Source organism: Eleginops maclovinus, chromosome 19 (genome assembly GCF_036324505.1).
Source record: "Eleginops maclovinus isolate JMC-PN-2008 ecotype Puerto Natales chromosome 19, JC_Emac_rtc_rv5, whole genome shotgun sequence".
Lineage (NCBI taxonomy): Eukaryota > Metazoa > Chordata > Actinopteri > Perciformes > Eleginopidae > Eleginops > Eleginops maclovinus.
The window spans coordinates 22,645,147-22,657,419 of NC_086367.1; the positions used below are offsets into that span (position 1 = coordinate 22,645,147).

General features: G+C 42.8%; 2 protein-coding genes across 2 annotated transcripts in view; both read right to left on the bottom strand.

The window, feature by feature from the left end:
* Positions 1 to 1,529: 1,529 nt before the first annotated feature.
* Positions 1,530 to 7,733, bottom strand: LOC134881869 (spectrin beta chain, non-erythrocytic 1-like). The gene is made up of 7 exons (XM_063909462.1): positions 7,418 to 7,733; positions 7,275 to 7,343; positions 6,664 to 6,747; positions 6,134 to 6,225; positions 5,565 to 5,681; positions 3,084 to 3,274; positions 1,530 to 2,999 (listed from the first exon to the last, which is right to left on the bottom strand). The coding sequence occupies exons 1-7, from the start codon at positions 7,499 to 7,501 to the stop codon at positions 2,863 to 2,865; spliced, it is 774 nt and encodes a 257-aa protein (XP_063765532.1). The 5' UTR covers positions 7,502 to 7,733; the 3' UTR covers positions 1,530 to 2,862.
* Positions 7,733 to 12,273, bottom strand: part of LOC134881868 (spectrin beta chain, non-erythrocytic 5-like) — a 32,996-nt gene continuing 28,455 nt past the window's right edge. The window contains 13 exon segments of the mRNA XM_063909461.1: positions 7,733 to 8,231; positions 8,389 to 8,496; positions 9,254 to 9,430; positions 9,513 to 9,702; positions 9,787 to 10,004; positions 10,172 to 10,327; positions 10,410 to 10,589; positions 10,711 to 10,915; positions 11,023 to 11,219; positions 11,323 to 11,466; positions 11,578 to 11,646; positions 12,049 to 12,146; positions 12,149 to 12,234. Coding sequence (XP_063765531.1) covers positions 7,758 to 8,231; positions 8,389 to 8,496; positions 9,254 to 9,430; positions 9,513 to 9,702; positions 9,787 to 10,004; positions 10,172 to 10,327; positions 10,410 to 10,589; positions 10,711 to 10,915; positions 11,023 to 11,219; positions 11,323 to 11,466; positions 11,578 to 11,646; positions 12,049 to 12,146; positions 12,149 to 12,234 — 2,302 coding nt within the window. The 3' untranslated portion in view covers positions 7,733 to 7,757.

Here is a 12,273-nt window from a genome sequence, read left to right on the forward strand (position 1 = left end):
TTTTTGAAGGACAGAAACGGCCACATTTAAGCTCATAGTTAACTCACATTATATTCAAGGAGACACCCAACGCCTCAAAGGCTCTTAATGCATTAACTTAAATAAAGTGTTCTTACTAGCTATCATTATGTCACTATTCTTTATTGCAGGCCATTTCGTTTCCATTTCTTCATGATTGAAATGCAAACACCTTTACTTTACATTCCTCTGTGTTCATGGAAGAGATTTAGTTTGGTTAAGATTTAAATAAAATACACAATTTAATAATACCATTAAAAGCTATTACAGTAATATGGCTCAATTAGTTTGGCCAGGGAGTATTTCGTAAGATTTTTCTAAACTTTTGCAAAAAAAAGGTTTAAAATATAGCATTAAAATTTCCATAATAAATAATTGTTTGTTTTTTGATAAATATTTGTTTACTTCATGTCCGTTTTATGTTAGTGTGACGTATTTAGTGCCAAACATCGATGCTGCAGTCTTGAAATTGATGTTGAATCTACAACCTGTACAGGAATCTGTGAATAAATCAACAAACCCCTCTCGCAGTGAGACATGCATGCATTCAGGAGCGAAACGGCCTCGGATTATTAAACAAAACGCAGGAAAAGTGAGTGAATCCGCACAGAGAGAAGAAGAAGAGCTTCCTGCTGTCCTGCAGCAGAGAAACAAGCACAAGAAAAAATCATTAGCTGTGTTGGCGCCGCAGGGTTAATGGTTCAATCAATGTCAAGCGCTGAAAATAAACTTTTGAACCGGACAATCTGCCGGCTGGAGCCCGCAGACTCAAACCGAGAGAGCCCGAGGAGAGGAGGCGCATTACTGCAACGACAGCGACACTGTGCGGCCGGAGGAGGAACTACACCCCCAGGGGTCAGAGAGGAGGGAGAGCAATAAGTAAAAGTACTTAACTACATCTCAGAGGGGAATATTGTACTTTTTACTCCACTACATTTATTGAACAGTCATACTTACCTTTTACATATTGATATATATATTTTTATTACTAGTTCTGTACCACTAATTGATCTATTTTCTTGATGAAATGTCTTTAATTGGCTCCACATTGTCAAACGTCAACAGTGAAATGCTTATTTTATTCTATTGTTTTATAATATGTTGTTGCGAAAAGAACCAAGTACATTGAACTGATTATTCTTCTACTTCAACGTGACATTTTTAAGGACGTTGCTTGTAATGGAGTACTTTAAGACGATAGTATTTCTAATTTTACAAAAGTAACTAGGTACTATTTTCATGATTGAGTAAGACACAATAGAAAGCAAGTAGTGCAACAGTCCAGAGACTAACATTACATTGAAAAAATACTATAAAGTACTATAGAAGAAAGTACAATATAACAGGAGAAGGTACGTTTTGGTCAGAGTCGGCTGTGGCTATTTCCTGAGCAGTACTTAACCACATTACTGACTGGGAAATAAAAAACTATGGACATTTTCAGATAAATAAGACGATAAACGGTTAGTATTTTCAAACAACATGTGAGATGGAGAAAAAGAACCAGAAAGTTTAGTGTGAAATATGGAAATATTTAATGACATTTCATTTGGCTGATGCTTTCTATTAAAAACATTCAGTGCAATTTAATCAGAGTTTGCTTCAAATCCTCCTCAATATTTCTTATAAAATCTACGACATGTGCTGCAGAGACCTTACAGAAATCACTACAATGATCATTACTAAAAAACTGAAACATAAAGAGTTTTCATTTCAAACCCAACGCAGAGCTAATCAATGATGGCGTGAGGTCACGTATTTATGATGTGTATGATTCATAATGTCTGAATGACTCTCAGAAAGAAATCACTTCAATCGGCTTTAATTTCCGTAAAGTGTTTGAACTCCGGATTTCTCTCCAACGTCTTTAATCTGACTCATTATTTTTAATGATTGACTTATTGATCCGATTCAATGCGGCTCTGAAGATGCTTGGATTAATAAATAAATGGGAGTTTGTTTCCAGAAACACTGACGCACATTAAGCAAAGTTCATCTCTTCGAAATAAAGGAGCCGTTTCTGCTCCTACATGGGACACATTTGTTTGAATCGATTCACTTTTCTGAAAGGTGGAGATCAATACTCTTCAGATGAAGTCACTTCAAACTATTTTAAATTAAAAACACACACAAGCACATTCCCTCCAGAGGCAGACAGGATATTTATCATCCGTCTGTTTCAGAAACAAAAACCTGGAGCTAATTTCAGAAACACTTTGAGATCAAACTAATAGATTTCAGAAAGACGTTTAAGTAGAAACTCATTTGTTATAAAAAAGTGGAGTTTATTTCAAGATGAAAACACGTGGGTGACCAGTCACGTGTCTTTGAGCACTACGGTGGAAACACGGCTCTTAGTTCTGCTTTTTTAATTATTTTTTACATAAAACAAAACATCTTTAGAGCAACTCTCAAAGAAACTACAGAAGGCCCATTTAGTAGCTTTTTCCACAAAGGCATTTCTTTGTCTTTTTTTGAGGAAAGATCTTGGAAAAGTGAGTAAGTGGATCTTTATTTTGCTAAACTAACTTCTTCTAAACTCTTCCGACTAATTCCAGAGCTTTTAAATGTATCTCCTGGCTTTTGGTATTGTAAGGAACTCTGAAAACCTGGAAAAAGTTCTTACAAAATAAGATTTCGTTCTGGGAATTGCTTTTGCGCTCGACTGTATTAACCTTCATTACCATCACTGGTTTGTTCCTCTTCTGTAAGGCACTTAAATCAAATACCTTTTAAACTAGTTCTACTTGGCATCCATTAAGGCTTTCATCATTTCAATATCAGAGTCTTTGTCACCTGTTTGGCTTCCCAGAACTAGCGAGGCAGGATGACTGCAATAAAGTGTTACTTCTTAGTGAAAAACTTCCTGAAGACGCTCTTCTTCGACCGGTCTCTGCTGGCGTTGTCCTCTGGCAGCTGAGAGGTCTCAGTGGGGGAGTCCTGGTCTTCTGGGGGGGGCAGGTTCTGATGACTCTCATTATCTACAGTTTTAAAAAAATCACAATCATTCACATGCTGTAATGCTGTAATGCTAACAGAGTTCAAAACCAAGCGTGTCTCCTCACCTGTGCTGGCCTCCCCTTCCTCGAAGAAGTTGTGTTTGTTGTAGTAAGAGTGGGGGGGTTTGGGAGGAGGTTGCCCCTCTGTGGACAGTTGTCTCTCCAGGCTCTCAGCTCTTCTGTCCGGCTGTTTCGTTGAGGATGAATCCTCCTGAGCTTCTGCCAACTTCTCCAGACTGAGGTTGACTGATGAGGCTCTTCTGGAAAACAAGGAGCTAAAGTTAGACCATAACAAACTGCGTATGAAGAGCGGTTTAAGGCCTTTCCTCCGACCCAAAACAAGCCTCCTTTTTAGCATTTAAGCTTTATTTAAAACTCCTTTTCCACTGAAAACAGTTCTGTTCTTGTTCCGTGCTGGTGCTTGTTGGTTCAACTTGCAAAACAAATGCAAACCAGCTTACCTTTCCATCCCACAGAGCCCGAAGAGCCCCGTAAGGAAGGCTTCGTTTATGGTGCAAATCTTCCCAGAAGCAAACAGTGACATCATTATGCTTTCCTCTGGCTCTGGTTGGTGGAAAAGCAAACCTGTTCTAAAGTGGTTCGCAAGTTGAAGCCAACTAGCCACGTCCCTCTGGAGAAGACAATAAAGTTTGACGACCGTGGCATTTTTACGTAGTGCTTTCCATCAGAAGGTTGTGGGTTCTATCCCAGCTCCTGCAGTGAACGTGTCGATGCATCCTCGGGTAAAACACTTAACCCCGAGTTGCTTTTGACGGCATGGCCAACGGTGTGAGACTGTTAGCTTCCTAGAGCAATTGGCACCTTGCACGGCAGCCCTGTATGAGATGATGAATTGTAAATGTAAGTTGCGGGATAAAGTGCTGTATAAATGCAGTCCATTTACCATGAGTCGTTCTTGCAATTCAATCTAGATTTGTACGTTTAATAGCAACAGCATTGTGTGCCTCATACGTATAATTGTAAGTTATACCAATACAATCCAAGCTAGCCCCGGCTCAGATCTAGAACAGAAGGGGAAATGAGCTGAACTTATCAGCTTAACAAACTGTATCACTGCTAACATGCAACACTTAAAAAAGTCCCCTTTTCTACATTTCCTTTTTTCCACACCGGCTAAATTAACACACCTCCCCTGCAGAAGTCAAATTATGAATTTATTTTAAGGTTTCTTTAGTCGTGTTGCATGCTGCAAACTGAACCAGATGCAAAGCCTGACAGCTGAATGGCCCGGCATGTTTTAGCACCACTGTGGGTCCACTGAATGTAATACAGCACGTCAATGTATCTCATTAAAGGAAAAAAAAATCCCTGCTGGCAGAAGTTCTTTCATTTCTTTGGCCTCTCACCCACCCGAAGTCCCCACAGTGCACAGTGTGAACAGGTGAGATGTGAAAGTCAAATTACCTGACGCTTTGAAGGAAACCATTTCACTCTGAAACTCCATCAAACACTTCAGACTGACGGCTGACCGGCGTGACTCCAAACCTCAAAACTATTCACATGCAACGCTTTTGTGTCCGTGTTCATTTCAGGAACATAGTCACGACGATGGAAATTATTTCCAGAAAATGGGAGTGATTTAATCAAAGCAGGATTGAAATAATAGACACAATATTGATGAATCAAACCTCAATGCTTCTAAAATACAGAGCAAAATCACATCCAAGCAATCAAATACCTAAATTGGCAGTGAAGCTCAGTGGGATTATTTCATCAGATTCTACTGATATATATTATTTGGTTGATTTTATCTTGAATTCAAAGTTCTAATAGATTATGAAAGTACTTTTAGGCACTTTCAAAGTTCATAAACACAACAAAATGCTTTGGGGTTTTTCAGAGGTTTCAGTGCATGTAAATGGTCTGCAAAGGCTTAAATCCCTGTATTCCCTCCATAGGGATTTTCTCTCCCACACACACACACACCTCTCCCTCCCCGAAACCCCTCCATTTGTCTCTTTTGTTTACTTCCAGAACATAGTGACATCACTATCTAATATTTATGTTCCTATTGGCAACACATTGTACCTGACAGGTTAAGGGGCGGGACATCTCTAAGCAGGTTGACCAATCACAACAGAGCCGACCAGCTAACCAATCAGAGCAGACTGGGCTCTGGTTTCAGACAGAGGGTGAAAAGAGGTGCTGCAGCACAGGCAGTATGAGAAACATAAAGAGCTTTAGAACATTAAAGCATGGAGACATGTCCTATTTATATACTTTTCTCTAAAAGGTGTGTCGACAAAGAGCCGTAGCGAAACAAACGTACATCTCCTTCTACTGTTTTGAATATGACAAAAGATCCACCCTGTTGGAGGACATGACCTTTGCAGTGATGTACTTTTACAAATGTTAGTAATGTAGTTACTCAAAGCATGATATAATACAGCTCAGCTAATCTGAATTATTACCTGTGTGCCTTTGATGAATAAAGCAGGTTAATCAAGGTGACACATTTTCTAATTGGGAAAACACAAGTATAGTATGTGTGTGTGTGTGTGTGTGTGTGTGTGTGTGTGTGTTTACCCTGAGTCCTCAGAGTCGCTGCTGGCAGATTCTGGACAGTTTTGCAGCTTCTTCACCCAGAGCAGCTGCAGCTCTCTGCTCTGCGCTGCGAACAGGAACTGAGTGCCGTCCTCCAGACTGACACACACACACACACACACACACACACACACACATAAATACAGAATATATAGGAACAGGCCGGACTTCTGAGGAGGTGCGTCTTTTTTAAATGATGCCGCAGACAACTATACTTTGGATTTTGATGGAATAATGCAGCTTTCTAATTAAATGTTAGTCAAATTGTGTTTATATAGCTCAATGTCACACTGAACAGCTCAGCAAACAGGAGTAAAACACAATGAAATGACTTCATACGTAAACCACAAAATGGTGATTTAATGTAAAACACAAATAAAGTATAGGTCCTAATAAGTATACAACACAAGTTTGAATAATGTGAGTTTTATATATTTAACAAAAGCAAAACAGCAAACCAATTTCTGACTTTAAAGCTATTCAAAGAAAAATATACAATAAACAAATCAGGTTTAAGAAACTTAAATCCTGTTGACGTGCCGCTGACTCACATGAGTTTGAAGGTGTTCTCCTTCCTCCGGTAGTGAGCGTTCACCCTGCAACTGACTCCTTCCATGTTGATAGGAGGCCACCTAGAGGCCCTCTGTGGAAACAACACACACCTCAGTGTTTCATCCCGGACAGTATGAGAGTGTGACCTCCTTTTTCCTTCTGTCTTTGAACCATTTCTGGAATAGAACGACATTGTTATGCTCTCCTTAAACATGTATTCATTTACAACCACCCATATGTCCATTTCGTAGTTTTGTAACATTTGGAATTGTTAAGTTAATGTAATTAGTGCCTCCTCTTTGCTGCTTCTACTGCTTTCAATCATTTGTTCCTATTTCTTTTACTGTGTTCAGAGGAGTCTACGAAATGTTGTTATACCCGAGTAAAACGACAGTAAATCATTTCTAAAAATAACCAAAAAATCTGTTATTTTTGTGACCATTTTTTCACTACATGGCAAAAACATACAGACACATATTACACAAATATAAACAAACCAAAAAACCAAGTGCAAAGATGTTTGTTGTACCTCTGCAGCAGCCGCTCTGTCCTGAAACAGGCTGAGCGTCTCTCCTTCCAGAACAGCCAGCACTTCCTCCCAGTGATCCAGACCCTGCAGAGCAGCAGCCAATCAGACGGAGAGCAAACACAAGGTGACTACAGGTACAGTATGTAGGTAATAAATCGGGGAAATTAGGAACCATTATTCAAAATGTATGGACCGAATAGCGGTAAACTCAATATTCGGTAAAGGCAAAAACCATAGAATTAAGTCTTCAGACTTCATAACAAATCCTTTTTTGGTACAGATCCTCAAACCATGATCATTTAAATGTATTTTTTATATAATTATCATGTCATCAATGTTTCAAAAATGAGCTATGAAGCGAATTAGATGGTAATATCAGCCAAAATAATTGCAATTAGTTATTTATCCCGAATCGTGCAGCCCTAATTAGTGTACTATATATTATTGCCATGTCATCATACTGTTTTATGTGTGTGTGTCTGTAATTACAAGTAGATGGACTTTGCAAAGAGACAGCCACCTCTTGTTTTTATAAAGTTTCCAAAGAAAGAGCTTCATTTCTTTCCACTGACTTCTTTCTAAACGCACCTGTCTGACATCAGAAGTCTCACCTTGATTCCTCCTTGCTTCAGTTTGATCTCCAGCATTCCCTCCATTCTGATTGGCCGCTCTGCCGTCACCTAGCAACACGACAGTTGTGAGAGGAGTGTCAACCAATCAGCTTTCAGTATGCCACTTTTAAGAAAGGTCTTACCTCCTGTGTGGAGCTGTGTTCCTCCTCTGGTAGATCTTCTAACTCCCTCTGTTGCTGTGGAGGAGACGGAGGAAGCTCTCTCATTGGAGGAGCCAGGTCAGCTGATTCGGTTTCCTCCTCTGTGATTGGTGGACTCGGGGAGTCAGTAGGTTGAGAATCGGGAGGATCTGGCTCATTGTGGAGCTCTCTTCTCGTTGGAGATGGTGACGAATCAGGGGAAGAAGGTGTTTCTGCATCTGGAGGAGGTTGAGGTTGAGTCGGAGCAACAAGCTTTCTGATTGGCGGAGGTGAGTCAGGTGGTGTAGCGATCTTTTCCGAGGGAAGTCCAAATGTTCGCTCTTCAGGGGAGATCCTGGGCTTTGGAGCCAGAGAAGGTTTGAAACTGGGACGACGTTCTCCTCAGGAGAAGAAGAGACGGAGGTTTGACGGGACGAGAGGGAAGAGGTTTTGGAGTAGAGGAGTCAGGTGATTGGCTGCTCCGACTTCTCCATGTCCTTACAGTCGGAGTTGGAAGAGGAGCTTCTTCTTCTTCTTCTACTTCCCATTTCCTCCTGCTGGAGTATCTCCTGGTTTCAGGATGTAGAGGAGGGCTGAGTGGAGGACTAGCAGGAGTTGTGACGCTGGTTTTCGAGTCTTGTATCGGAGATCTGATGGTTCTGTCCGTCTTCCTGGCGCTGCTGACTCGCCGGACGATGTCTCTGGAGGTCCGAGAAGTCTTTTGATCGGACGGTTTTCTGAGCAGAGATGAAACTCTGGCTGCTGGTTTTCTGTCCTCAAGGTCCGTGTTCCCGTCTCCATGGAGTCTCTTCTCCCTCTGAGAAAAGTAAAGGGACATTTAAGAGCGTTATAACTATCCGAAACAAAAGATGTTTAGAAGAGCAGAGGCCTTACTATTGTTGGATGTATTAAATTAAAAACCAAACCATAAATAGATTCTCTCTTCGTCTGAGTCTGAACAGTTACCGACCCACCTGTGTTTTCTTCTTCTGCAGTGCGGTGAAGCGCTCGCTCTGCGCCTGGATCAAGGCCTCCAAGTCCTCCTGCCTTTTCAGCAGCTCCATCACATCTGACACAGAGTCCTGGAGGGAAATAAAATGACACAGACATGATGACAGTGCGTCCAATACGTAAACAACGCGGGAATCAGTGGCTTAACCCTCAGATGCACGAGTGACTGGACCCTACACTCTTCCATAAGTGGGTCAAAATGTGTTTTTATGCCATTTTTGTAATGTTGGTTAAGAATAATCACTTCAATCTTATGTTTGGTCCACACAACAATGATTTGAGTTTTTATTTTTCACTATTTATAATTTTAAACATTTTTAGAAACATTTTCAAAGCCCTCCAGAAATTCAAAAGTCGACATTTGGAAAAACAATCTGATGGACAAAATGTGTGAATTTTAAAAGAAGATGATGAGGTCCACATGAAGAAAGAGTTTGAATAATGAGAAAAAAGAGGGACATTTTTAAAAGTCGAAATTTAGAAAGAAATCCAGAAATTGGAAAAAATAATCGGAAATTCAAAAAGTTGTAATTTTGAGGAAAAAAATCTGAAATTTGAAAAGAAAATTGATTGAGAAAAAAATTGGGAGACAAAGCGGGAATTTTTAAAAGAAGATGATCAAAGCCACATGAAGAAGGAGTGAGAATAATGAGAAAATAGTGAGACATCTTTAAAAGTCACTTCTGATGTCGTCGGTGTGCTCTAGCTGGAATATGAAATGGTTAAAACATTTAATCAAGAAGATACTTCAAGAAAACCACCTTCATGTTTGACCCACTTATGCATCTAAAGGTTACATCGTTTCCCCCGAATGTGATCCAGACGTACCCCGTAGTCCTCGGCCATCAGTGTGTTTTCATACGAGCTCAGCCATCGCTCCGCCTGCTCCAGCTCCCTCTGCAGGAGACAGATCTCCAGCTCCTCCTCATACAGGACCCTCGTTTCCTCCCAGACATTCAACACTTTCTCCTCCAGCTCCTCCAGCTCACAGACTCGCTCCTCCACCTGCGAGGAGGAAGATGGGGATGTCAGGGAAGAAGATATCAGCATCAAAGAGTATCCTCCTCCTCCGATTTAAATGTCTTACCTCTGGGGACATGAAGTTCCCTCCCTTTATCAGACGCCTCCCTTCCTCTTTCACAGCCTGTGATTTGCTCAGCTGTCGGTCGATCTGGACCCGGTACTCCTCGTGTTTTTTAATGAGATGCTCCAGGTCGTTTCCCTCCACGCTCAGCGCATCGCCTCGAACCAGAGACAGCATCTCCCTGAGCCAGGCCCTGAAACACAACACAGTTGGGACAAATCACAGACTTCCAGTTTCATAAACACAATACTGAACAGATGATGTGAGGAGGACATACATGAGCTCGCTGCAGAGGGACAAGTATTTCTGCACATCTTCGCCCTGGCCCAGTCTGGCTCTGCGTTGGGAGGCTTTCTCCTGGATGTTGCTCCAGAAAACCTCTAGCTCCTCCAGCCTCTGAGTGACGGCGGCTCTAACCAGAGGCTGCCGGAGGCTCAGAGCCCGGCCTTCATCTTTACTCTTCTTCACCTCCTCAGAGATCAGAGCCAGGTCCCTCTGATGGAAGGAACAACCACAGCAATACAAGTAAACAGATGTTGTGCTAACCACTAACATGATTTATAAAAGCCCTCACAAACCTTTACACAAATCTGGGTACAGTATTTCAAAAAAGTCCTGTTTTTACTGCGAGTTTGAAATGTTTCAGCCTCCAACGTCCTTACCTCCAGCGCCTCATGTTGCCTCAGCAGAGTCTGGATGGAGTGCAGGTCGTGCTCCTGATCCTCCGCCTCCAGCACCGCCTCCTTCTCCGCCATCCAGCCCTTCAGCTCGTCCACATCGTGATTGAACTGATGAACCTCCCGCGCTGCCTGCAGACTCTGGAGGGACACGGGACACCATGTTACCTCCTCTCTCCTCCCACAGGTATCAGATGTTTGTGCACTCTGAGAGGTTTTCTACCTGCTCTCTGGTCCTGATGCTGACATTGAGCTCCTCCCACAGATCGCTGAGGGCGTCGTCCCTCCTCCGGGCCGAGCCGTCCTGCTGCAGGCCTCGACCCAGCTGCTGCACCGATGTCAGCCGGCTCCGACCCAGACCGGACGTCTCGGACACAATAACCTCCAACTTCTTCTGAAGCACCTGCAGGACGAGGGAGGAGAAGACGATGAGGAGGGAGATTTTGGATGCTTTACAGTTCAAAAAGTGAAGAACTTTGTTAGAGTTTCTACAAGATTATGTTTTTAAAATGTGTGTGCCTCACCTCCACATCCTCCAGATCTTGTCCGCAGTCTTTGGACTCCACCACCGTCTTCTTGGAGGTCAGCCATGTTTGTAGTTCTTTGGCTTCTCTCTCGAACACGTAGAGACGGAGCTGGTCTTCCAGAGCGACGCGACGAGCGGCGGAGAGTCGGAGGAGTGTCTCAAAGCGTTCAGCGATACCCGGGAGAGCCTCACTGACCAGGGGGCTGAGACACACACTCTTTTTAATTCATTTTGAACATACTGGTTAAATAATTACCCCTCTGTGTGTGTGTGTGTGTGTGTGTGTGTCTGTGTGTGTGTGTGTGTTTACCTGTTGGGATGTCCAAGGTGTTGCAGCGAGGCTCCACTCTCCTGCAGCCTCTCCACAGTCCTCCTCTGGTTCTCCAGCTCCACGTCCACCGAGTCCAGCCTCCTCAGCAGAGCCTCCGTCGCCTCCTCGCTCTTCCCACTGTCTCGGGACTCCAGACTCACCTGCTGCTCTTCCAGCCACAGCTCCAGCTCCGACACCTAAAAAGAAAACACACACATGTTTATATATAGCAATTCTTGCACGAAAAACAAATAACCCTTCAGGAAAACCTCTAAATTATGGCTGAATAAATATTTTTACCTCAGTGAGGAAGGCCTGGATGCTGAGCGCCTCCTGCAGGAGTTTCCCCTTCCTCTCCGCCTCCCTCAGCAGGTCCTCGTGGAGACACTTCAACTCCTTCAGACGCTCCCGGATGTCGTGAGATGCAAAGTGACGACCTCTGACCTGCGGGGTTCAATTAAATGTCCATTTTTACCCATTTAGTTCCTTATAAAAAAGAAAAAAAACCACCTTCACAAAACAAAATGTTTTAAATAATGAGTGACAGCTCCTCACCAGGCTATGTCCCGCCTCCTGAACTGCCTGGACCAATGGGGCGCGGCTTGAGATCTCCTGTGTCACAGCCTGAAGAACAAACAAAAAACAAAATTCATTTTATTTCTATTATTTCGGCAGTGTGTTTCTGCATATGGGATACATTTTTGCAATGTTTAAAGTTTTAATGTAGAATTTTGGAAGATATAATAGGTTTATAATAAAATATGAGGCCAAAATATAAACATTCAGACCTTTAAAAGAGAAAAATGCCACCAGTGAAACCAATTAAAACAAAAAATATCCCCCATTTAATGATTGTGTGTGTGTGTGTGTGTGTGTGTGTGTGTGTGTGTGTGTGTGTGTGTGTGTGTGAGTGAGTGAGTGAGTGAGTGAGTGAGTGAGTGAGTGAGTGAGTGAGTGAGTGAGTGAGTGAGTGAGTGAGTGAGTGAGTGAGTGAGTGAGTGAGTGAGTGAGTGAGTGAGTGTGTACCTGGTGTTTGTGCAGCAGCTGCTGGGTGCTGCTCAGGGAGCCCCCCCACTCTCGGTTAGTGATGGAGGGCAGTCTGTCGCTCAGCCAGGCCGCCTCCTCTCCAGGTCTCTGTAGAACTGGAACAGAACCTGCCAGGCCTCCAGGGTTTCCCTCCGACTCTGCAGGGGCTCCGACAGACCGTTGTACCTGAGAGAGAAGAGACGTTAACTGGAACTGCATGTGTTA